The 23,244-nt window shown below is 45.1% G+C and overlaps 1 protein-coding gene across 2 annotated transcripts in view; it reads right to left on the bottom strand.

The window, feature by feature from the left end:
- The window catches only part of LOC8032070 (gelsolin, cytoplasmic), a 104,466-nt gene that overhangs the window by 41,425 nt on the left and 39,797 nt on the right, over positions 1–23,244 (bottom strand). For both annotated transcript variants that reach the window (XM_042288871.1, XM_029993690.4), the window contains exon 3: positions 1,490–1,558. In XM_042288871.1, coding sequence (XP_042144805.1) covers positions 1,490–1,558 — 69 coding nt within the window. The remainder of the gene's footprint in view (positions 1–1,489; positions 1,559–23,244) is intronic.

Below are 23,244 nucleotides of genomic sequence, written 5' to 3' on the forward strand. Positions count from 1 at the left end.
ATATAGTGTATATTTTATCCTTAGTTGTGAGACTGCCACCACTCTTCTAAATAGCTTGGAGGCTGCCTCTGAAGTGGTACTGTATACCCACCTACAGATCAACCCTTTGTATTACCTCCTCAGAATACCGATGTTAATGGACTAAAGTTAATGGTTCAGAAGGACTATACTCTGAGCGGTATGATCACTTCTACTTTCATCCCGGAACGTGAGTGCAAATAACAAAGGGCAACCATTTTCCATTGCGTCACTGGCAGGTGTCTTATACACACAAAAAGCAAAAGCGTGTCATGACAACCTGAACTTATGGCAGATACCACGTCTCTCAATCTGAGGAAAGGCACTTGAGATGGCAAGGTTGTCTAATATATATCCGCGTGCATTATGCACATTCTCGAACGGATTTCTAAATGACTGCAACTTAAATGAGCATACTGGTTTCGTACCACACCCGCTGTACAAGCTGGTGTCTGTAGAAGTAGTGTTTAAGTGAAAACCAGGAAAAACCCTATAGTTAATCAAAGTTCACACTATGCACTTGTCGTCGTTACATCTTTAAGTATTTACTTAGAACTTTTTCCTACAGGCAGAGGGACAACTTTCAGCGCGTGTACCAACAGACCCAGCTTGTTATTTGCCGTTCCAATCCTTTAGCAAAACGTCTGTTCGCTATTCCCACCACTTACACTTTGGTTTAGCTCGCCTTCAATAAAGTCGAGGAAACCTCATGCTGATTTGGTTTGTCCAGGAGACCGCTCCATATAATGTGCATAGATGTCACTCAAAAATGTCTGCTTGTGTTCCTCACATAAACAGCGCACTGTTTTTTTAAGTCTCTACCAACACGCTCCTTACGTTTCAAAATAGTGCCGTTTATAAATAAGCGAAACGCCGACAGCAGCTTTCATTCGTCTACTGCAATCGGAACTTTGCTTCAATGTTCTCCTAGCAAGGGAAGCATTTTTTTTTCATCTTCGTGCATTTGCGACGTTATCCTCTTTGTGGGATTAGTACGACACTTCGAAACGACTTTTCTTTGTTTCTTTGATTTATTTTATTTCTCATTTGTTTTTGAGAAAAAATACGCCGGTCGTTGCGTTCATCGACTCTCGAGTTTTCGTATACTCCCTAGATCTCGGACCTGAAAAGTCATCTTTTTTTTTCTTATTTTAACCGCTGCTCGTTTCACACCTTCTATAATATACTAATTTAAGCTTTGGGTCTGTCTGCTTTTGCGGTAACTTGTTCTTGTTTACCAGTTATTAAAAACTGATATATTCATTCAATAAATTTCGTTGTTACTGAGCAACAAATGGTGGCCCCTTCCCCATGTTATGATGACTGAAGCTGTGGCGACGAAGATATCATCAACTGAATGTTTTCATTCAAAGGTTGCAAGTATGTCAGAACTCTTTTCCTTCGTTAGCACTGTTAGCTTTTTTAAAAAATAATAACGATAACTTTTGGAAAAAAGGGCAACTTATCCTACCATGCTGGTGTCCCGTCCAAGCCAGAAGTGAATGTTCCATTCCAGGCGACCACTTCGTGCCTTCTTCGTCTGGAACGAAATTGATGAAAAAAAAGGTTAGTTAAAATAGTACAACACAATTGTGAAAGTATATATAAGCAATAGGCATATGTGTGTTTATGTCAGTGGTGCCTCCATGGATGTCTAGGAACATCACCCAGCGATGAGGTGCTTGTTTGCTATATCATGAGACAAAGAGAGATCAGAAAGACAGCATATAGGATAAAATCGAAATAGAAAGAAAGGGGAAAGTAAATTTAAAAAAAAAGAGAGAGAGAAAATGGGCAAACACATAGAGCCTCAGCCCATGATTGAAATAAACATTAGAGCATATAAGAAGTATGATTCAGTCCAATTTACCACATAACTAGGCATTTAGAACAAGGCTCTGCGGGAAGCGATGAAGTGAGGTGGTAGCCTTGACGTCTTCAGCCGTTACGTCAAAGGCTGTCATTAACTTTATTATCTTGTCGATTTGAAGTAACGTAATTTATAAATTACACTTATCTACAACCCAATATCTTATAGTAAGTGATCTCATCCCGTAAAGAAATGCCATATAGGGCCATAAGAAGAAGCTGGCAAGTATGGCCACATAGACCTTTCCAGCGGCAGTTTCGAAGAAGCGATTTTCAGCGCGCGTCCCTGGTTTTGAGAGTGTACGCCAGTGTTGCCCGACTGCGCTGCGCTGTGGGTTTTCTCGTCAGTGGGCTATGGCAGCCTGCGTAGGCGCACTTCCGGACACTGGTGGCGGCTAAAGTGCAGCGTTTTATTTTTTATTTTGTGTTCTATGGCATATATAATTTCTCGAGGTTTTTAAGAACGCATTGTACTATTTTTGGGAACAAAAACAAACAAATTAAAACGGTTTTGGTGAGTCCGTCCGCGACAGAACAAATGCAACGAGAATGTTTATTTTTATGTTGATCTTTTTACGACACCATACACTCAGCCGTGTCAATCGACAAGCCGAATTGCATGGGTATTCCCCGCTCACGACATGATTTTTAATGAGTCTCATGAATCGAACAACATATATCGTACGTACCCCACGGTATCGCGTTATCCGAAAAGGATTTGAGAAATATCTTGAATAATGCAGCATATTCAATATACAGTCTCGACGATCGTCACTTCACGACGAACGGACGGAGTCCGGCTTGTTTCAGTGCATGTGTTGAAGAGAGCTGCTTTTGCACAGCACCAAAGCAAATGAACGAACGTGTGCATTCCGTCCCCATACCTCGATCCCAACCCTGCCAGCTATTTTTCGCGAAGATCCAGAACATAGCCGGGAAGGTTTTTGGGAGATTATTTCAACAGAAATAATCCTCGAAGAGCGTCGAACGGCCGGCGTCGCTGTCTACTTGACGTTCCATTTCTTACTTCGTTTCCTGCGAAGGCCGAGCAGGCTACGAGCCCTCGTATTCCCTGGTTTTCACATGTGAAGATAACAGAGAAAGGATAAGCATCCTGAACAGGTAAATAAAGTAAAAACTTTGAAGAAGAACTGGCCAACTCCGAATGCACAATGCGGGTGGGGAGTCGCGCTGAACGGGTATCCACAGCTCAGGCAGGTGGCAGAAAATTCTGGCTGATAGGGGTCACTCGAATCGCGAAATGGCGGCGGCCAGAGAGCCCTTTTTGCAAAGGTCTATAACCATATTATATATATGGCGTATATGACTTCAGTTGGCCAATTCTGGAGTTGCCATATATGGCATTTTTGTACTGGATACAAGTCAAGTTCTATAGCGCGTCCACGGCTGCCAAACGCAGAGAAAACCTGCCCAGTACAGGCGTTTGCGAGTACGGACTCTGAGAGTCGCCATCTTGCTGCTGGCTTGTCTAAGATCGTCTGATAGCCAAGCCATAGCAATGTTATTAGGTTAGCTCAGTCATGGATAGGGGTGTCGCGAACTTTTGTCGAACCAGATTTTTTGGTCGAACTTTGGGGGTTCGACTGGGTTGAACCGGTTCGACGAACCTTCGAACTTTTCACCAGATTCGAACGGTTCGACGTTGTGGACAGTGTGGCCAGACCTTGAAACAAGTATGTCTAGGTTTGGAGATTTTGTTTTTTTATGCAAAGGGTTATTTTATTTTGTGAACAGCTGCAATTAAAAGAAACTAATTCTATTCACTGAAGAAGTTAATAACTTAAATTTTAGTCCTGTATGGACTGAAATAGCGGATCAGCGCTGCACTTAATTCATCTCTTAGCCATTACCATCCAATCCGAAGCCAACTGGCCAACCTGTCGCGCATGCGCACACGAGTCGAACCTCAATACAAGGTTCGACGAACTTTCCTCTAAAAGTTCGAAAAAGTCGAACCTGGTCGAACTCGAACCGCGGCCGGTTCGCGACACCCCTAGTCATGGAGCTCCCCGTGAACGCTGCTTCCTCAAGCAATACTCCCCTGTACGCCTAATGCCCGCCTCCCGTCCTTCGACGCGGCACCGTTTTAAAAATGTTTTCAAGCACAGCGTCCAGATGCCGTTTTCCCATACTCTATGGAACACACAGTTTCGAAACGAAAATCTAGATAGCGCTTCGAACGACGGGAGGCTCACTGGAGCGGAAGATAGCAGGTACCATTGATCTCCATGACGATTGCTGGATGGCGCTTCCCCGCTACGCGAATGCAGCCACCGGACGGCCATCTTGCATGCGGCAAAATCGCGTTTTGCTAGTGTTGCAGAAGCTGGAGGTGGCGTGTCGAAGACATATTGTCTATCCGTTCGTCATCGTTTCACGAAGTTTTTTAAAACCCTGTGTAAGCGGTAAAACTTTCCCTTGAGAACACGTGGAAATTTTTACGAAAGTGCAGTACCGCAGGAGAAAGGCATCCCTCGTCGAAACCTAGTTTCCCCAGTCTCACGGCGTGATCAACGCTTCCTTGGCGCGCCGAAGTGCTGCGTTTCTGTGCCTTCGAACGCTTGGATACCATCAAGCATCGACGCCGTGTAAATGTGTTTTGCGAACGCAATGTGCGTGAAGCCGTATGTAAAGGCACAACTCGTCGAAAGCAAGTTTCGCAAGTCTAGCGGCGTAATCAAAGCTTCCTTGTCACGCCGAATTGCTGCATCTCTCTGCCTTTGCACGCGTGGATACCGATCAGGAATCGACGCCGCATTAAAGCCCTGAAGGTGTGTCGCGCGTAGATGTCTTTGCATCATATATCGGCCACGGAGTTTCGCATCGCCCAGCTGTTCCGGCAAGTAGCTATCACTAAAAGGGGGGGGGGGGGGGGATCTATACAGTTGCTCTTAAGCACTATTAACCATGGCTCTGTAGCAAATCTACTCTAGTGGATCACACGGCACGGAGCAAGGAATGTTTTCGATGGCAAAAAAGTACAAGACTGCGCGATTGAAAATTTGTGAAACGCAACCGATATAGTCGTGTGCTATCTGTTGACTAGTCACCATTCCCTAAGGGTTCGAATCACATAGCCACTTTTGAATAATGAAGCCAGGGGCTTCGGAAGTGTTTGGTAGGAAAGGGGGGGGGGGGGGGTGCACAAAAATTACTTTTTTTGTTCGACTGAATCGGATTGCCATCAGCGTCTAGTAAACAAAAACGCGCTGCTGCCCTCCTCCCCTCTTCCGTCGCCACCATGACACTGGATCAAGCTCGTTTCTAGACCGCGAGTGCCGCAAGTTACAAATACAGTCGTTGCATTGAAGTAAAACGCTGCCCCAGAGACACATACGGCTCCACGCACATCGCACTCGCAAAATACATCCACACAGCATCAAATCTTGATCGGTATTAAAGCGTTCGAAGGCACAGAGACGCAACATTTGGGTGTGCCAAGGAAGCTTTGATCACGCCGCGAGACCGGCGAAAGTTACTTTCAACGAGTTTTGCCTCTTTCCATCGGCACTGCGCTTTCGCAAAACTTTCCACGCGTTCTCAACGGCAAGTCTTACCGCTTACAAAGGGTTTTAAAAACTTTTTCGGCGAATCACGATGAACAAGTAGGAAACGTGCCTTCAGTACGCTGGCGCCAGCCTCCACAACAAATTCTCCATAGCACCATTTATTTTCTTCTTCTTCTTCCACAACGCTAGCAGAAACGTGATTTCGCCGCATGCATGATGGCCGTCCGGTGGCCGCGCTCGCGCTGCAGCGACCAATCGGGGAAGCGCGATCCAGCAATTGTCATAGAGATTAGTGGCGCATACCAGAGCCGTATATACAAAGAGTTTGCCCATTCATTGACGCCATTGGCTGAAAGCGGGCTGGGCGTGTTCCAGAATGGCTTCAGAAATTCGAATGTGGCCAACCAGAAGCCGGAAATAATTCCCTGGCGGTGGTCGCGAGAAACAAAATTAATGAGTGCGTCGGAGTAACTCTCGGTGGCTGAAAATATTGTGCACGTGATGTTTCAATCACGGTCATTCAAAATCATGATGGAAGCGCGCGACTTGCAGAACGACTGTCGTAATCCGTACGCCAGGCCCCGAGGGCCGGGAATCTGCCGTCCAAGCGGTCACACTCTCTCCGAGCAAAAGAGAGTTCGAGCGGCACATTCGTTTCTTATATATTTCTGCACGATCATAATCGAAACATCACGTGCAATCTATTGTCAACCATGAAGGGTTACTACAATTAACTCTTACGCGCTTATTAAAACCATATATCTATGATTAAAACTGTTTTTCGCTACCACCGCTTGGGGATCCTTTTCGGCTTCTGGTTGGCCAAGAGAGCATGCCAAGCCCTCTTTCTGCGCCTGGTGCACGCCCTGGCTCTGCCCGCGCCTCCCTTTGACCAAACTCTGTATACACTTGTCTAATGGGTACCCCACTGATCTCCATTGTAGTAGGCTGGATCGTGGATTGTCTTTCTGTGGTCGAGTGGCACAACCGATAGCCATCCCTTGACACCAGCGACTGCATGTGACTCTATGGAAAAAACAAGAAAGAGTGCCATTGTCCCCGTTTCTAACCTGTTGTCGGCACTGAAACCTTTTAGCTGCTGTTCGGGAAACCTGTCAAATAGCTTGTGCCCAAAAATTTAAACTGGCAGTCCCCGCAGTTTTTATAAATAAATGTTTTGTGGTCAAGAGTGGCTCCGCTGGGCAAAAACATTAGTGCAACTCAATGAGACAAGAGTTACCTAGGGTTACCGCGGGGTGGGTGGCGGTTTCGATGAGTTGGGTTTAGCAGAAGACAAGCTCGAAGGCTATGCTACGCGGAATTCACTCACTTCCGGAAAGCCGCTGTTAAGATGGAACTTTTTCGGCATTCATCAACTTCTGGACTTCCTCGAGGACGGCCTTCTTGGCGACAACTTTCTTTGTTTACTATATTACGAGAGCAATCTTGCCAGCTGAGCCGTCGATGCTCTGTCACGTTTGATATTTTAATGCGCTTGTAAAATACTGATTCGATCTCTAAACTCCCGATATAATTATCGCATCACATCATGAAATGCTCGTCTCCGAGCACCGCGAAGAAGCTTCAGTATTTATTATTTCGCATGGTTCGCCATAGACTTGCGTGCATTGCCTGGTTTCGAGCTATGGCCGCCGGTGATGCCCCCAACGGGCTCCCGATCCGCGATCCAGCCCGCTACAATAGACATCAGTGGGGTACCCCATTCCGCGGGAGTTCCACAACTGAGTTAATCTAGTAGCGTTAAACCTGGATGGATGAATGGATGTTAATGGTTATACCCTTTGTAACGGGCGGTAGTTTGCGCCACCTAGCCTAAATCTAAAAGACAAAACCTAACTAAGGAGCACTCAAGGTTGCCACACTGGCGCCCACACAAAGCAGTTTCTCTCCATCCACGGTTGCCATTTTTTTTAATGTGCCTGGTTTATAGACAAACACGCTGCTTACAATTGCTCACACCAGGTGTGGACAATGCGCCTGCGGTGAAACTGAATTCGCGTAACGGAACTAATTCTGCGTGATATTCTTCCTATCCGTGTCTCGTCTTCTTTTAGCCCTTTTGGTGACGACTACGATATAAACAAAAAAATAGATCATTAACAATTCTCGCATCTATGCTCTTTAAACCGAACAATGTTGCCCAATGGCGATATGACTGGCATATTGAACTTAACATCTCTAAATGTAAATCTATGAAAGTCTCTCGTCAAGATAACGCGTGCTTTTCCTACTTTCATGAATAATTCTATCCTCCATACTGTACCCTCCTATGGATAGCTCGGTGCTCACATAGCTAATGACCTCTCCTGGAATATCCGTGTCGACTTGGTCACTACGCTAATGAATTATTGAGTTACATCAGAAGGAATTTTTCTCTTGCCCCTGCTTCATTAAAACTTCTTTATGAAACTTTAGTTTGCACTAAACTTGAGTATGCAGCTTCAGTCTGGGACCCTTGGGTGTCACACTTGCATTCGCAGTAGAATGCAGCCGAAATCGCTCCGTTAGTTTTATACTTTCTAAACGCAGCTAGCATTACTTCTACGGAAGCAACTTTCCTTGCCTAATCTCTCCATTCGTACAAAAAATATCTCGCCCATGTTTGTTGCAGAAGATTTAACGTCCTAACCCAGCACTTCGCCAAGTGCTATTTTCAGAATCATCGCGCACAGATCATCAACGATATGTTTAAACTCCCAAAAGCAGCACATTTATTTTTCAATGCCCCTTTCTACCCTCAAACCTCTATTGATTGGAACCGGCTTCCCACAGTCATAGTCACCATGACTAACCTTGCCGATTTCAAGATTGCAATTACTCATTTGCAAAACGATGTTTCGTGCTAATTCTCTATGTTTGGCAATTTCATTTTCTTTGCTTCTATAGGCATGTTACAGCGCCACTTCTCTATGCAATGCCACCGACCCCCCCCCCCCCCCCCCTTTCACACACACACAAAAAAAAAAAGGGGGAGAAAGAAATAGTTTGCGCATACACCGCGCCGACATCAGCGCCACCGCGCCGGCATGAGGTCACAGCCATGCGCTGGTGTTTACAGCCGATCGTCGTACATCTTTCCGTCCTGTCATTGGCCACGTTTGTTTACGTCGCGTTGTTTTTCTTGTTGTTGTTTATTTTCGTACCGCAATAAGTTATCTACTTCGCTACTTCCTCTGTCGAAGCAGCTGCACCCATACAAGCCTGGCTGGGAACGTCAATGCTTAGGCCGCTTAAGAAATTGACGCTGGGAATAGAGAGCCTCGATATGTAAGAGAGAGAGAACAACTCAAATCCGCGGAGAGCGTTCGCAATCTAATGGCGGACACTTCCGGCGCATATCGGTTCCTCGTGCGCAGGCGCGCGCTGTCACGTGACGAAGAGGATGTCGAGTGGAGAGGCGGAGACAAGCTTTGGAGAGGCTTGCGGACGATCGAGACGATGGACGCCTTTCGCCCCCTTCTCTCGGCTTTTACTGCAAATGTATTGCCCATAAACCACCTGACCCCGACCGGGTAGTTGGAAACACTCTCAATTCATGGCACACTAGCTGGAAGCAGCTGCAGGGAGCCGCCTTTGCGGCCCGCTGACGAACTGAGCAAAAATAGAGCCGTTGAATCAGGGGTTTCTTTGACGTGGTCGCGCGCCTGAACACCGCAAAAAATGAGCGCTTTCAGTGGAGATAAATCAAACAAAACAAACTGATACATCGAAACCTGTTTGCTTCGTTTACATTTATTTATTTTTTTTAGCATAGAAGCCGCTAGAATGTGTGAGCTGTTGTATACACGTGGAAACCTTTTTTGCTAACAGAGAGTTTAAGACTCAGGAAGCAAAGTGCAAACATAATAGTTACTGTCCGGAATTTCTTAAACTGTCAGTAACCACTAGCGCCGAGATATTTCGGTGGCGCCCTCTCGTGATTTCATATATTCGATGTCCCAACCAGAACGTCACGAGTTGTGGTGCTTGGTACCTTTCATAAGACGCGAGCATCAACAGCAGCAATCCGATGACGCGGAAATAGCGTCGACATTGGAAATTCCCAATCGAGCATGCGCCATCGCTGCGCGCACGCACAAGACGCCCTTATATACGCTCCAAGACTCGTTCAATTTCCATAATTCCCGCGTCGAAAAAGAGAGCGTGAACACGAAAGCGCATAGCCGAGACGCCTATAGCTCCGATACGTGACGCGATGGGCTGCCACCTGCTTTCTCTATAAGTGGCGCCCATCCCCGAACCTTGCAGCTGCATGTATCCTTTCGGAGCGACTGCTTTACGACGGGAAAACAAAGGGAGACTACCGAGATGTATCGTCTCGAGAATAGATGCTTATGTCACGCCTTCGCCTTTTTGTCCCGCCAACAACTGATGAGCCTAACGCAAATTTGTTGGCGGATGTAGGGTCTGCTTTTGTGCCATGACGGCGCTGATAATAAACGATAATAAAATAAGGGTGATGATCATAGCGGCCATTGTTTTCCATCGTATAATTAAATATAGCGTTATTAAATAGAGCTGTAGACGTTGTGGGAGAAGGCCACGTTGTCACTTGTTGACAAAAATATCTTGTCAGCAAATAAAAGATATTGTTTTCTTTCTTGCTGACAAGATTTTTTTTTTTTTTTTTACTGAAATACACGTTACAAGGCGTTTAGACATAGTGCCCTTTCTTGGTTTGACGATGCTAGGCTGAGGTAAACTTTTACTCATAAAATATTTTGTTTTCTCTTTTTTATATTTTGATTCAAGTTACGTCATGTGCTCAAACTTTCGCGTTCAATCACGTCCACCAGCGTCACCTTCTCACTAAGTTTCAGCTTTCTGCGTTGCGTAGCTCATTTAAGCAGACCGGAAAACAATATTATTTATGCAGACTAAGGATATCAAAAAGAGTAGCAGCAGCCAATGTTTCATTTTTATTTATTTTATCAGTTATTAAAAAATAAAACAACAACAACAAGGTTTTCTTTTCTCACACCCGGTACTAAACGCAACTAACCTCCACCAAAACAGATTCAGGTTTATATGGTTTTCTAAAGCTTCAGATTTTTCGTTCGGAGGCGTTAACCTCCCTACTTCCATAAAGTAAGCACGTCACTTTGGGCGCGGCCATAAAAAGACATTCACAACTCCACAAGGGTTGACGCCACCCAGCGGAAATTATGTTAAGGTCAGAAGCGAGGACTGTCATCGTTTCAACTGTGCAGCGTAAATTATCGAGGCCTGGCGGCCAAAATATGAACCAGTGAAGTGAGACTAAACGCTGAAGCTTGGAGTTACGAATAACGTCAATCTCTAGATTACATAATCTTTGCTGTATGTATACTAAAGCAATAAATGTTTCCATCAGAATCCTCAATTCACATAGTTTTAAAATTGAAGAAAGAATAAACATGTAAGAGAAAGACGACACAACCGCATCTTTTAACTAGGAACAGACATACAGGAATTCCAAAATTCTTCAATTTTGACCAGGACCAGCAGACCCTTCGTTCATTAATATCTAATAGTTCGTCCGTCCACACATCTGTGAATTCCCCTGCGAAATATAGTAGGGAGATTGGAGTCACGTGACCTGACATCAGGTGCCCTGTAGACAGGATCTCACTTCACGCTAACTTTAATGGAAAAATTGACATCACTTAACCTATGCACCAAGTCAATTTCTCTGCTACACATAGCGGTAAATGGTTAAGAATATAGGTTATTTTTTATTCCGATTAAGGACTGTTTAATCTCTTCGAAACGACTGTTACATGTATTCTAGACAGATTCACACGATCGCTGCTGAAATACAGCATTCCACGCAATATAAGACTTTAAAGATAAAGGTGATTCCATTTTGCTTTTTGTTTTTTTTTCTAATAAGCTGACTCTAAACTTTCGAATATTGAGGGCGATATCACTACGTTATTTTCTGCTCTCGCCATTGAAAACACGATTATTTTGTGTCAGAGTATGTTTATCTTGTCACGTACATGCCCAGAAACATAAAACTGCTCCCGGCAGACCTTCCACTTTTTTTACAAATGGGAACACCAGCTTCAACTCAGCCTCTGTAGAAAGACACGAACTCTCGTGCAAGCCGCCACTCCTTTCATTTTGGTCCCTCTCCACGTGTTCTTCCCCGCCCCTTTCCCAGTGTCACTCTTTCTTCTTTTGTTCCTTGCGCCCCGGGCCTGCAATTTTTCGCGTGTAAACAGCTGTACACCAAAAAACTCGCTTTCAAACCGAGATATGTCACGCCAACTAGATCCCCACGAAGAAAAGTCTCGAGTGCAACAAACAAACGAAAAGTGGACCAGAAAATGCCACATGACGGTCGTCCCCATACGCTGTGTCGGCTGGGAGGAGACGCGCATTTATTCCCACGAACGTGAGCGTGTCATAAAAAGGAGAACAAAAAGAGGGCGCACCAAATGAGTGCCTGCGTGTATATTCGTGCACGCATTGCGTGACCGTCTGCGTGCCACTTTATGCGTGTATGAGTGCACATAAACTAAGCGTGTGTTTTGAGTGTGTCCATAGATGTGTGTGCACTCATGCGTGTGCGCGCGCGCGTGTTTGCACATGTACGGGCGTAAATGCATGTATGTCTGTCTGTTCGAATGGTACCTAAAAATATCGAAGGTTTTGTGTCTCCGTTTCCGTGCCGGCACGTGCATGTGCGTCTGTGTCTGTGCGCGTATGTTTATGTGGCTCTGTGTTTCCGTCTGCGTGCGTGCGCATATGTGTGCTGTGTGTAAGCGCGTGTATGTGCCTACGTGTGTGCGTGCGTGTGTGCGTGTGTGAGTGTATGTGTGCGTGTCTGCGTATTCGAAAGCCGGGATGTGTGTAGGTCTATGTATCTTAAATTGTTTGCGTGTACACGCTTATGTCTGAGCGAGAAGACATTCGTGTGCGCGCACTTATTGTGTCCCTGCTTGTGTGCGATCTGCTAGCGTATACGGGCACGATGCGTGCCTTCGTATATGTGTGTGTGCGCGCGTGTGCTCACGCGCCAGCGATTGTGCGCATCTTTATGCGTGCACACAGTAGTTCCGTGCGAACACGCGTCACAAAAACGCACAACCCCGCCAGAAAAAAAAAAAAACGAGTTTAACAACCACATTCTTAGAATTCGACCCAGCTGCGAGGGCTTTTAATTTACAGCCCGTCGTGCTTCTCGGCTAGCGGGAGTTTCGGCGGCTCAAACCGTGAACCTTGTGCGAATGCTCCTAATCCCGATGCCTTTAACGACCTCCTCCTTCCCCCCACGAAAAACCGCCGCATATGTACCGGTGCTTCCTACACGTGTCTCGACTAATCGACCCCCATGTTTGATGTTTTATCGACGCTCTTCCCTCTACGGGGTATGCATTTCTGTTTCTCCACTTTTCCGTTCGATGTTAGCGCGGCACGACCCGATCTGCGCCCCGTCCGGACATCTAAAACCAGCGTCCTATCCCAAGAAATGAGGACCGACTACTTACCCGCAAAACGCTTGGATAAGCGCCAATCTACTGATATAGCTCGGCCAATGGCGAGGCTGGAAATATGTTTAGACCCAAATCTACGGTCCCACCGCTAATCCTGGTTTGGCAGCGGATCGATTTGCTGTCAATAATATTTTGTTGTCGTTAAACTAATTTGTGTCAAGTGTAGAGCTTCCTAAACGCGCCCGCGGTGTTGTCAAACGTGGGACCCGCTCAGTTGGACTGCAAACGCTGGCATCCCTCCCTTGGCGCCCCGCCGGAGCTGAGAACGTCCCACACATTTTTCCACGTCATTTCTCCCCCTTGTGAATACCGCTTAAACAACGGATACGCTCCCAGCACTTCCTCGGCACTGGCACAGAGATCCGGTTTTGTACGTTACTACGAGAAGCAACAAAGTCGATAAATAATTCAATCTCCAATTCCACGCTATCCGTTCTTCTCTAACATTTCTCCCTTCTTCCTTATCTTTTATTTTATTTTGAAACAACTGGAGCCACATACTGAAGACTTAATGTCGTGACTCAACAAATACTTAGATAAGATTCTAACTAAACTACAAAGGGTTAGAAAAGGGGTTAACGCGACACCGTAACCAAAGCGTCGAAAGGATTGTTCCTCTAATCGACGCTAACAAGTACAATTCCCTAATCAATATGCTGATTGGCTCTTCTTCTGCTTGTCATGACGCTTCTAATGGTGTATCACTCATGCGTACTTTATCGTGTCAAGCATCCGGCCTTTGTCTTTACGAAGAATTTGAGATTGTTTCCTATTTGCACAATGGGAACATCATTCGATTTCCGGAAGTTCGTCATCTCTCAGAGTTTTGGCATCCAACGTTTCATTTTTGTATTTTTAATTATACCCTATACTCTCTACCGACTTTTTAAAATAAAAAGTGAAAATAGACCTAGACTGCGAAAATATGTCGTAGGTTGTTGCGAGCTAGCAATGCCAGCAGACCATTAAGCATTTCTATGTAAATGTATTACTGTTTACTTAGATTTTTAAATTTATTATTCATTAATTAAACCTTCTAGTCTGGAACAGTGTTTTAATATAGTTTTTGTAATGGCTCAAGTTGTATTTATTATTAAATGAACCTCGTTTAATATTTTTTTGATCATTGGTGCTCGCTACGACATGCATCATCATCATCGTCATCATCATAATCACTTTTGTGTGTTTTTGAGGGCCCAAATGGTATTACAAGACGCATGAAATTCGTCAGATATATTGTACTGGAAGAGAATTTCAGTTTTTCGTTGTTTTTAGGGTACATTACGTATTACTTATCTAATATTGCGGCTGGCAAGAATAGATATTGTGGAGCTCTGTTGCAGAGTGGAACTTTCCACCACCTGCCAGCTAGATCCTTGGCCGGGAAAACTACCAACTGGCGGCAGAAAAAGATAATTAAGGTTTTCAATCTTTTCTACTTAGGCCTACAGTAGCGCCTCGGTCTTGCTCCGCCGACCGGAATATATATATATATATATATATATATATATATATATATATATATATATATATATATATATATATATATATATATATATATATATATATATATATATATATATATATATATATATATATATATATATATATATATATATATATATATATATATATATATATATATATATATATAAACGAATGTGTGCAGATGAATGAACCGTACTTAATCCAATGAATCAAAGAATCAAAGTTTCCAGGAACCCGCCGAAAGCCAAAAAACGGCAGAGCCAGGATTTGAACTCTGGGCCTCCCAATGTCCGGTCGGGTGTGCTAACCAGACATTGGGAGGCCCAGAGTTCAAATCCTGGCTCCGCCGTTTTTTTGGCTTTCGCCGGGTTCCTGAAAACTTTGATTCTTTGATTCATTGGATTAAGTACGGTTCATTCATCTGCACACATTCGTTCATATCCTCCTCGGAGACCACGTACGATGGTGTGAAGTGCCCGTGTTGTATGTATATATATATATGTTTGGTGTTATAAACATAACAATTTTCTAGAAAACATTTTTAAGCTCGAAACTCCTTCAATAAATTTTTAAGTTTTTTATATCTTTATTTTCTACAGTTTTTTTTAGCACGTTTGCTTTTAATAAGAACATTTCCCATAAGAACTTTCAGGTGTACTTTGTTAGGTGTAGCCACAGGATGTGACACCTTTCCATTTCCCGCTGTTTTCGATCGGCACGCTCCAAGTAATCCAGTTGAAAGCTTACTTTCTATACGCAATAATGTGTCCGTTAAAAAAATATGCAACATAACCGACAAGAACGCCGATGAACGATGTATGATGTAAGAACGTAAACATGTAAAATTAAGATTTTTATTTTTTTTTCATTTTTTGTCAAACGCGTTCATATGACACTTCGAAGGTTGTAAAACCGCTGTACGTGGTTCAGTGCATTGACTCGTGAACTATTCGGAGCAAAGGAAAGCAAAACAGGCTGGGCATAGTGCTACCATACAAACGTCGAGACGGAAACATAACTCGGAGTTTACAACAACGAATAAAGGTCTGACCTTGCACACTTCGCGGGCGGAAACCCTTATACGTGTTCAGTTATGCGTGCCGACTGCCGAACAGAAATAAAATATCCATCCCACAAAAGCGGCATCACACAATAGAAACGAGCAACAGCAAAAAGAAATATTCTAACTTTATAGACTCCGCGACCGCAGACGGCGTGAACTTGCTCTTCGCATTCCGTGCCAAAAAAAAACAACAAAAAAAACTTGTTTTTCTGTTTCTTTTTTTTTTTTTTTTTTTTTGTCGGGTTTGCACGCAAAAATTTCTATTTCCAGTGCAAGCTCCTTCCAAGTATATTTACTCTGTCTTCCCGGGAATGGTTTGCGCTAGAGGTGCGCAAGAGAAAACAAGGTTCATGGTTATTTTTTGACGTCTCTCGCGCACCCCATGAATCACGAGCAAGTCGGGCATATTTGTTTGGACTCGCGAGCGTTCATTGACACGAAACGTGTTTTTGTTAGCACCGTGTCTCACACCATAGGCACCGTCAGTTTAAGAAGCACGGGGCACAATGAGTTATTATCGTATTGCAGCCAAAAAGAACCAATCACTGAGCAGCGAGCATTAGCATAATGAGCCAGACCCTGCGCTTCTTAGGTTGTCATTGGCTGTTATTTTCTCCGCTAATTTTAGCGGGGAAACTGGATTGGTGCCTAGGTCATAAGACGTGAGTTTTCCCGCTAAGTCTAGCGGTGAAACTGAGTTAACGTATAGGACATGTGCCATCAATTTCCTCAAGGTGTAGGGTCACGTGACGTCACGTGACGGTCACTTTCCCGCCATATTTAGCGGGGAAACTGAATTGGTCTATAGGTCATGTGACGTCAAATTTTCCGCTAATAGCGGGGAAACTGAATTGGTTATGTCCCGTGACGTCAGATCATACGACTTAAATTTTCCCCTGTAAATTTAGCTGAGAAATTGAATTCCCATATAGGCCACGTGATATCAATTTCCCCGCTTAATTTAGCGGGAAACGCACGGACGGATAAATGGGCAAAATTTTGGGTTTTAGGTAGCGTTAAAAAGTATTTCACGCTTTGAAAACAACAGCAGAGTCACGCCCTTTTGCTCGCTAATGCGCGCCGTCGTTACCATTGAACTTGAGCCAAGACAGTGTCTTCGTCAACGTGTTACAGACCAGTTGCAAAGTATTTCGCATCGGAAGCGGCGAACATACACTCTGTCACCCGCTTTGCGAGCAAGTCCGGCGATGAAGGCAGCGTAGCGTCTTTGCCAACGAAAATAGCTCGAGGTTCACGGGACTGAAAAGACACGCAGCTAGGACCAAATATGTCGAGGCAACTTCGACAAAGATAACCTTTCTGAGCTAGATGAGGTGCATTTTTTTCTTTTCATGTTCGAGTCATAATGCTAAGTCATAGCAGCCCCTTCACGTAATTTCCTTTAAAGATGGCCTTGCGGAGGAAATAAAATAATAAATTACCGCGAGGACGCGGCAACATGGTGCACCATTTAGGCAGAACAAAGCATCGAAGGAAACACTTATGATGGTGCAGCCAAAGCCATAATAGAATAATCGCACTTTGAGAAGATCCTCCTCAACCTCCGCGTAAGCGTTGACACATTCGAATGGCGCCAACTCGGCGATCGGACCCGAACCCGAAGCCGATCGTCTTTCGACGCCTTGATTGGACACGATGCCCTGCCGAACGCTGACGCGGTACTCGTGTCCAATCTCTGCCTGCGATCGATCTCTGCTGTGATGACGTCAGAATGATAGTGCATATACTTCGATTATTGTAGGTAGTGCTGGATCGGTCGAGGTATTAGCGACTCCTGCGAAATCGACACCGCGTAGCGGCAACGCCGAGAAGCTCAGGAGTGGAGGTCGTTTCGATTCTGTCGTCTGCTATCGCTGCTTGGTTCTCGTAGACAGCATAGAAACTAGCATCGTTCCCAGTAATTATTTTTATACTTCCGCCATGTCGTTCCTACGCAATGACTAGAAGGTTTCCACCGTCGGAAAATCGCTTTGCTTTCATGTGTGACACCGATTTTACGCTGCAGTGCAAGGAATTTTCGGTGGTAAGCGTGCTAAACGACGAAAACGACCTCCTTTCGTCCGCCATTTTGCTTGACCAGCGCGCCCCTTATAGTTCGCTGGAGTCGCGAATAGGTGGCGTGAGACATCTAGGACATCTAGTCCACAGGCTTTGTAACGGGTAAACGTGTGTGGCAAACGTGCTAGGCGAATCCCCCTCCATGGTCCAATCTCCTCATTAATAGCCGGCGACGAAGTGAAATGAGTATTGGTATCTATGAGATAGAGCGAACTTGCTTTAGTCCTAAAAACAATAAATACTCTTTCGCGTGTCGTTAAAAATAACAACCGTGCACAGCGCCCGTCACTGTCGGACCCTGCAAAAAGAGCTGTCACTGACGACGAATCCTAAAGGTGCGCGCGCTGCGTGGCCAGCAAATAAACCTGAGCGTCAAATATAAAAAAAAAAAAAAAATGCTGAAGGCGGCAAATGTTTTCCAGATGTCCCAGGTTTATTTATATCGAAGCGCGACTGTAGTGTCACTGAAAGGTCATGGCTTATTTTTTGACAAAGCACGCCTTCTTTACATATATAGAATATGTTGGGGGGAGGGGGGAGGGGGGAGGGGGGCAGAGAGATACTTGTTTCGGGGCCTCAGTCGCTGACCTTAGCTAATTCAGTCACGACTGATACTAGAAATATACTAGCGAGGAAAATTCCTGAAAACCTCGAAACGGTAGCAGATATTTGGCTACGTAAGCTAAAATCTTCAGTACGTTTTGTCGAGTTTCCCAACGAGGTATCGGGGATAAGTAAATAATTGTCTTTTGCGTTTGCTTAGACAAAGAAACCTTGAACGAGCACGCACAGCATACTCACAGTGGAATCGATACAAACCCGTATGATTGAGATAAGTATACCGTAGGCGCGATACTGAAATTCAAATAGAAAAAAAACTAATGAGCATCGAAAACCAGAGGTAAAAAACCGAACCCTTTGAACATTAAGGTAGGAATCGGTGCCCGCGGAACCAACAAAGCCCACTGCAGGAGTACGTTCGAAGTGTAGAACCAATACGTCGCGTTTTCTTTTTTCCTAAGAGCCCTCCTACTCAGTGCCCTGTCATGTCAATACTTTCTAGATAACAAGGCACAGCTGCTGGATTTTCTACATCATCTCATGGAGGTCAGCGAGGGCCGCAAATTGGACCATCGTCTAGAAAGTGGCGGTTATACCCACATGACCGAACCGGGAGAGAACTGACAACGAAGGATTAACCTCATAAACAGAAGGATAATAATAAAGATAAGCCTACCTAATCAGGTAGCCTTTAAGTGGGCTGACCCATTTTGGCTACTTGGGTAAGGACAGGAATAATATTCATAGGAAGTCTAGAGTCAGCTGTCAGCCGAAGGACGGCAAGGCGCGACTTATCATGTCCGCGCTTTTTGCTTCCTGATTGGTCGTTTGGCATCCATCGGCCAATACCGCAATTTCATTGGCTGATAAGCGACAATACGACGTCCGAGAATTGCCATGCCCTGCGAATTAAGGGACAATAGCACATAGTACAGAAAAGATACTGTCTCGAGACAGCCAGAAACAGACCAAAACGAAAATAGATGGAAGTAGAGCTCGCTTACTCTCACATGTTGTAATGTTCTTTTGTTTATTTTTGTTTGTTTGTTTGGTTTTTTAACTAGAAGAAGCTTTTAGCTGATGTAGAATACAGCTGTGCTAACTACCGCGCTTGCCTTCTCTCGAGGCTAATTAGAACTTGTTCACGAACACCTGTAGAAGCTCCATCGGCGCATAAAGAAAGAAAACATGAAGTTCGTCGTGAAAACGTTGAGACCGTGCTTATGTCAAATGTAGAAGCAAGCAGTACGCGAGAAAATGAAACTCCGAGCTGTTACGGGATAATACCACGCCCTCGGTTTCTTGCGCTGTCGTTGACGTTACTACATGCGGAAATGATTTTGCTTCACTTCTTTTAAATGCTGATTCAGATTCTCGTCGACTAAGTCAAGGTGAAAAAAAAAAAAAATACTTCGGTTGCGAAAAAGAAAAGGCGGCAGCCGCCGTATATAGGAAGAAACCATTGGAGAGTCTAGGCAAATAAAGATATAGAAAAGAATAGAATGCGACGTACAAAACGTGCAAGGACACAAACGAGTCTTTTTTTGCGACCGCACCGACCGTCCCGTTCTTTTGTAATCTCCTCACGAGCAAAGTTGACTCAGCCACCTACCTTGACCTACTGCCTCCGCCGCTTCATAGATGGCGCTAGTCACTCCTCTCATTCAAGAAGCCCAGTTCACTATGTGCACGATGCCATATAGGTACGGGCACTCTTACACAAAGTGGTGCAAGTGTGAGTTCCATAAAGCATATCCAGCTAGATATACAGACCCTTCCAATAGCCCCCACTTCTGCGCACTGCCATCTTTGTCTACTGGGCTGTGAATATAAGAAACCACGCCTCGCGACTCTTAAGCTGCGACAGTTTAAAAATCGGTGACTATAAAATGATTGACACCCCAGGTTGTCTCGAAACCAATCCTGTTCCGCGAGTGTTGTCAGTTAAAATTGGGTTGTGTGTGTGTTTATACAGCCTAGAACTTGGTCTGCCTCACAGGGGCGACGAGTCTCCCAGCTGTAGATGAGAAATTTAGCCAGTGCGGTACAGCCGCTAGCCTGGGGTCTTTAACGTGCATCACGCAGTAGTGATACACGACCGCACGCCGGTACGATGCTCATCCAGATCGAAACGGGCAGGGGTGGGGCTCGAACCCAGGATCCCTGGGTTCTGCAGCGCGAGCTTTCACTCCACGTGCTCCGAGCTGGTGTGTGCTAGACCACTCGGCCACCGATCCCCCAGTGTTGTCAGTTACTGCGCGATTACACTGCGCGTCTAATGTCTCACGCCTAATCTATCACGCCTAATGAATCACGCCTAATGTCTCAGGTGCATGCACGTCATATTCCCCGTCATAACCCAGACTTCATTTCTTTTACGGCAAACGCTTTCCCGGTCTCGTCAAACGCCGAAGGTCCCTCCATATAGATAGATCACGTGATTGACTCTTCGAGTGCTCTGCGAGGAAGCAGGCCCACGCAGTGTGGCCAATGTGACGGAACCGTGATCCATATCGCTGCACCGAAGGGATCGGCTCCCCACGTGTACCGTGGCAAGGTAGTCACACGGGCATTTCTCCCTGGCGTGCAGCGGCTCAACTAGGTCCGAGACAGTCTGGCGGGGGACCGCGCGTACCCGATGCCCCGTCGAACATGTCGATTCATCGCGGCAAATTGGCGTCGGATCCGTGCTAACGAGCTTGCTCGGTCGTGCGAGGTGTCTCTGCGTCATTAATACGGGAGACCTAATTTTTTTTCTCTCTTCTACCCGGTGCTGCGATCAACAGACAACATAGCTGAGCGCGGGGAAAGCGGTCACCGCGTACTTACCCACCGGAAGCTTAAAAACGCGAGGCGTAACGAGTCTAAAACATTCTATCATTAATCAGCAGCCAATCAAAGTGCTGCCTTAGCCGGTGCGAATACCAAAGAACCAATCACAAAGCAAGTAGTGCGGTGAACACAATAAGCCACGTTGTGTGTTTTTTTAAGCTGACTGTCTGCGACTGGTGCAGACGGCATACCAATGAGACTGATAAAAGTTATAGGTCAAACAAGCAAATTGAAACTAAATGATTGACCAAATACTTATGGGAGGGGAGGTACCCAGTGACTGGGAATTGAGCAGGATGAGATTATTATATAAAGGAAAGGGAGATAAAGACCTATCAAATCATACCGACAAATTACAGTAACTTAAGTAGTATACAGACTAGCTATGCAAATTGTAAAAAAGAAGAATGGAAGAATGGGCGGAGTCAAAGAGCCTAATTTGGGGGTTTTACGTGCCAAACCAACGGCGGGTATCTGGCACGCCCCAGCGGAGGACTGAGGATTAATTTCGACCACCCGGGGATCTTTTGACGTGCAACCGAAAGCTCGGTTACACGGCGTCTTCTCCGCAATAAGCCTCCGTTAAATTGCGGGCACCTCGGCCGGGATTCGAACCCGCCACATGGGGATCCGTAGGCCGACGCTCTCGCCTCGGAGCCACCGAGGTGGCTAAGAATGGGCAGAGAGAAAGCAGATTCTGGGGGAGCTTCAAAACGATTTCAGGAGGGATAGACGGCTAGATGATAACTTATTCGTAATTACTGAGTGCATAGAGATAGCAATGACAAGTCCAAGGCCATTATGGGTAGCATTTTTGAACATCAAAGGGGCATATGACTATGCGAATCAGGAAAAACTCTGGGACCAACTGAAGGGATATGGGCTAGGGGAACCACGGTTAAGTTTCTAGAACGGTTGTATACGGAGAATAGGGTGTTTATAACATGGGAAGCCGAAACTACAAGACCAGCAGCAATAAAAAGAGGACGTAGACAGGGTTTCCCATTGTGTCCCCTACTCTTTATGCCATACCTCAGTGAGATGGAAAAAAGTTGAGAGCAGTACAGCCTGGGTTTTGACCTGACTTACATGGAGGAAGGATATAAAGTAAATCAAGAATTGCCAGGGTTAATGTATGCAGACGACATTGTACTCGTATTAGAAAGTCGTGAGACAATACAGGAACTAATTAGGATTTGCAGCTGGGAAGGGCACAGTTTAGGCCTAACTTCAGAAGGGACAAGTCGGGTATAATAGTTTTTCAACGACGAGAAGGAGGAACCCCTGGAGATACAGTACATAGTGATAGAACACGTAAATAAGTACAAATATCTGGGAGTATGGTGAAATGAGGGAAGAAAGTATCTAGAAGAACATGAAGATATTTTATTAAAGAAGGGGAAACGAGATTCAGCTAATATGAAACACAGGGCACTCTGGAACTATAATAGATATGAATTCGTTAGGGGTGTTTGGAAGGTAGTCATGGTGCCAGGACAGTCATTTGGGAATGCTGTATTGTGCATGAGGTCAGAAATCCAGGCAGGTCTAGAGATATAGCAAAGGAGTGTGGGTAGGTTGGCATTGGGGGCACATGGGAATACAGCAAATGAGGGAGTACAGGGGGATATGGGTTGGGCATCTTCCGATAGTAGAGAAGCGATCAGTAAAGTAAACTTTAAACAAAGATTAGCTGAAATCGAGGATACACGGTGGGCAGGGAAAGTGTACAAGTATCTATATATGAAAAGTGTAAATACTAAGTGGACAAACCGAACCCGCAAGCTGAGATCTAAATACATTCAACGAGACGGAGCCGATCAGAGCATATCAGTAGAAAAAGGGAGTAAAGGAAACAAAGAAAATCGCGGGAAGAGAGAATGCAGGAGAAATAAGCTTTAACTATATACGGGGCACAAAAACAAGAAATAAAAAAGGAACAGTCGTATGATAATTCATTCCTGAGCTCATTCCAGTTTGATGCTAGAAAGGGGCTGCTAAGAACGAAAACATATAGGGCTAAATTTCTGGAAATAGACACTGCATGCGACATATGCAAACGCGAAAGGGAAACTATAGAACATGCAATTTTAAGGTGCACGGGGCTTCGTCCCACCCTCTTGGGGGTGATGATTACAGATTTGGAGGGGGCGCTGGAATTCGCAGACAGGGATGGACGAATGGGTATGGAAAGAATTGCAGTAACTAAAGCCTGGTTTAGACACTTGCGTTTGACTGCGTTGCGGCTGCGGCAAACCAGGATATCCCTGCTGCTTATATCGCGTGCCAAGATGATTCCTTG

Source organism: Ixodes scapularis, unplaced genomic scaffold, assembly GCF_016920785.2.
Source record: "Ixodes scapularis isolate PalLabHiFi unplaced genomic scaffold, ASM1692078v2 PGA_scaffold11__112_contigs__length_91849675, whole genome shotgun sequence".
Taxonomy (NCBI): Eukaryota; Metazoa; Arthropoda; class Arachnida; order Ixodida; family Ixodidae; genus Ixodes; species Ixodes scapularis.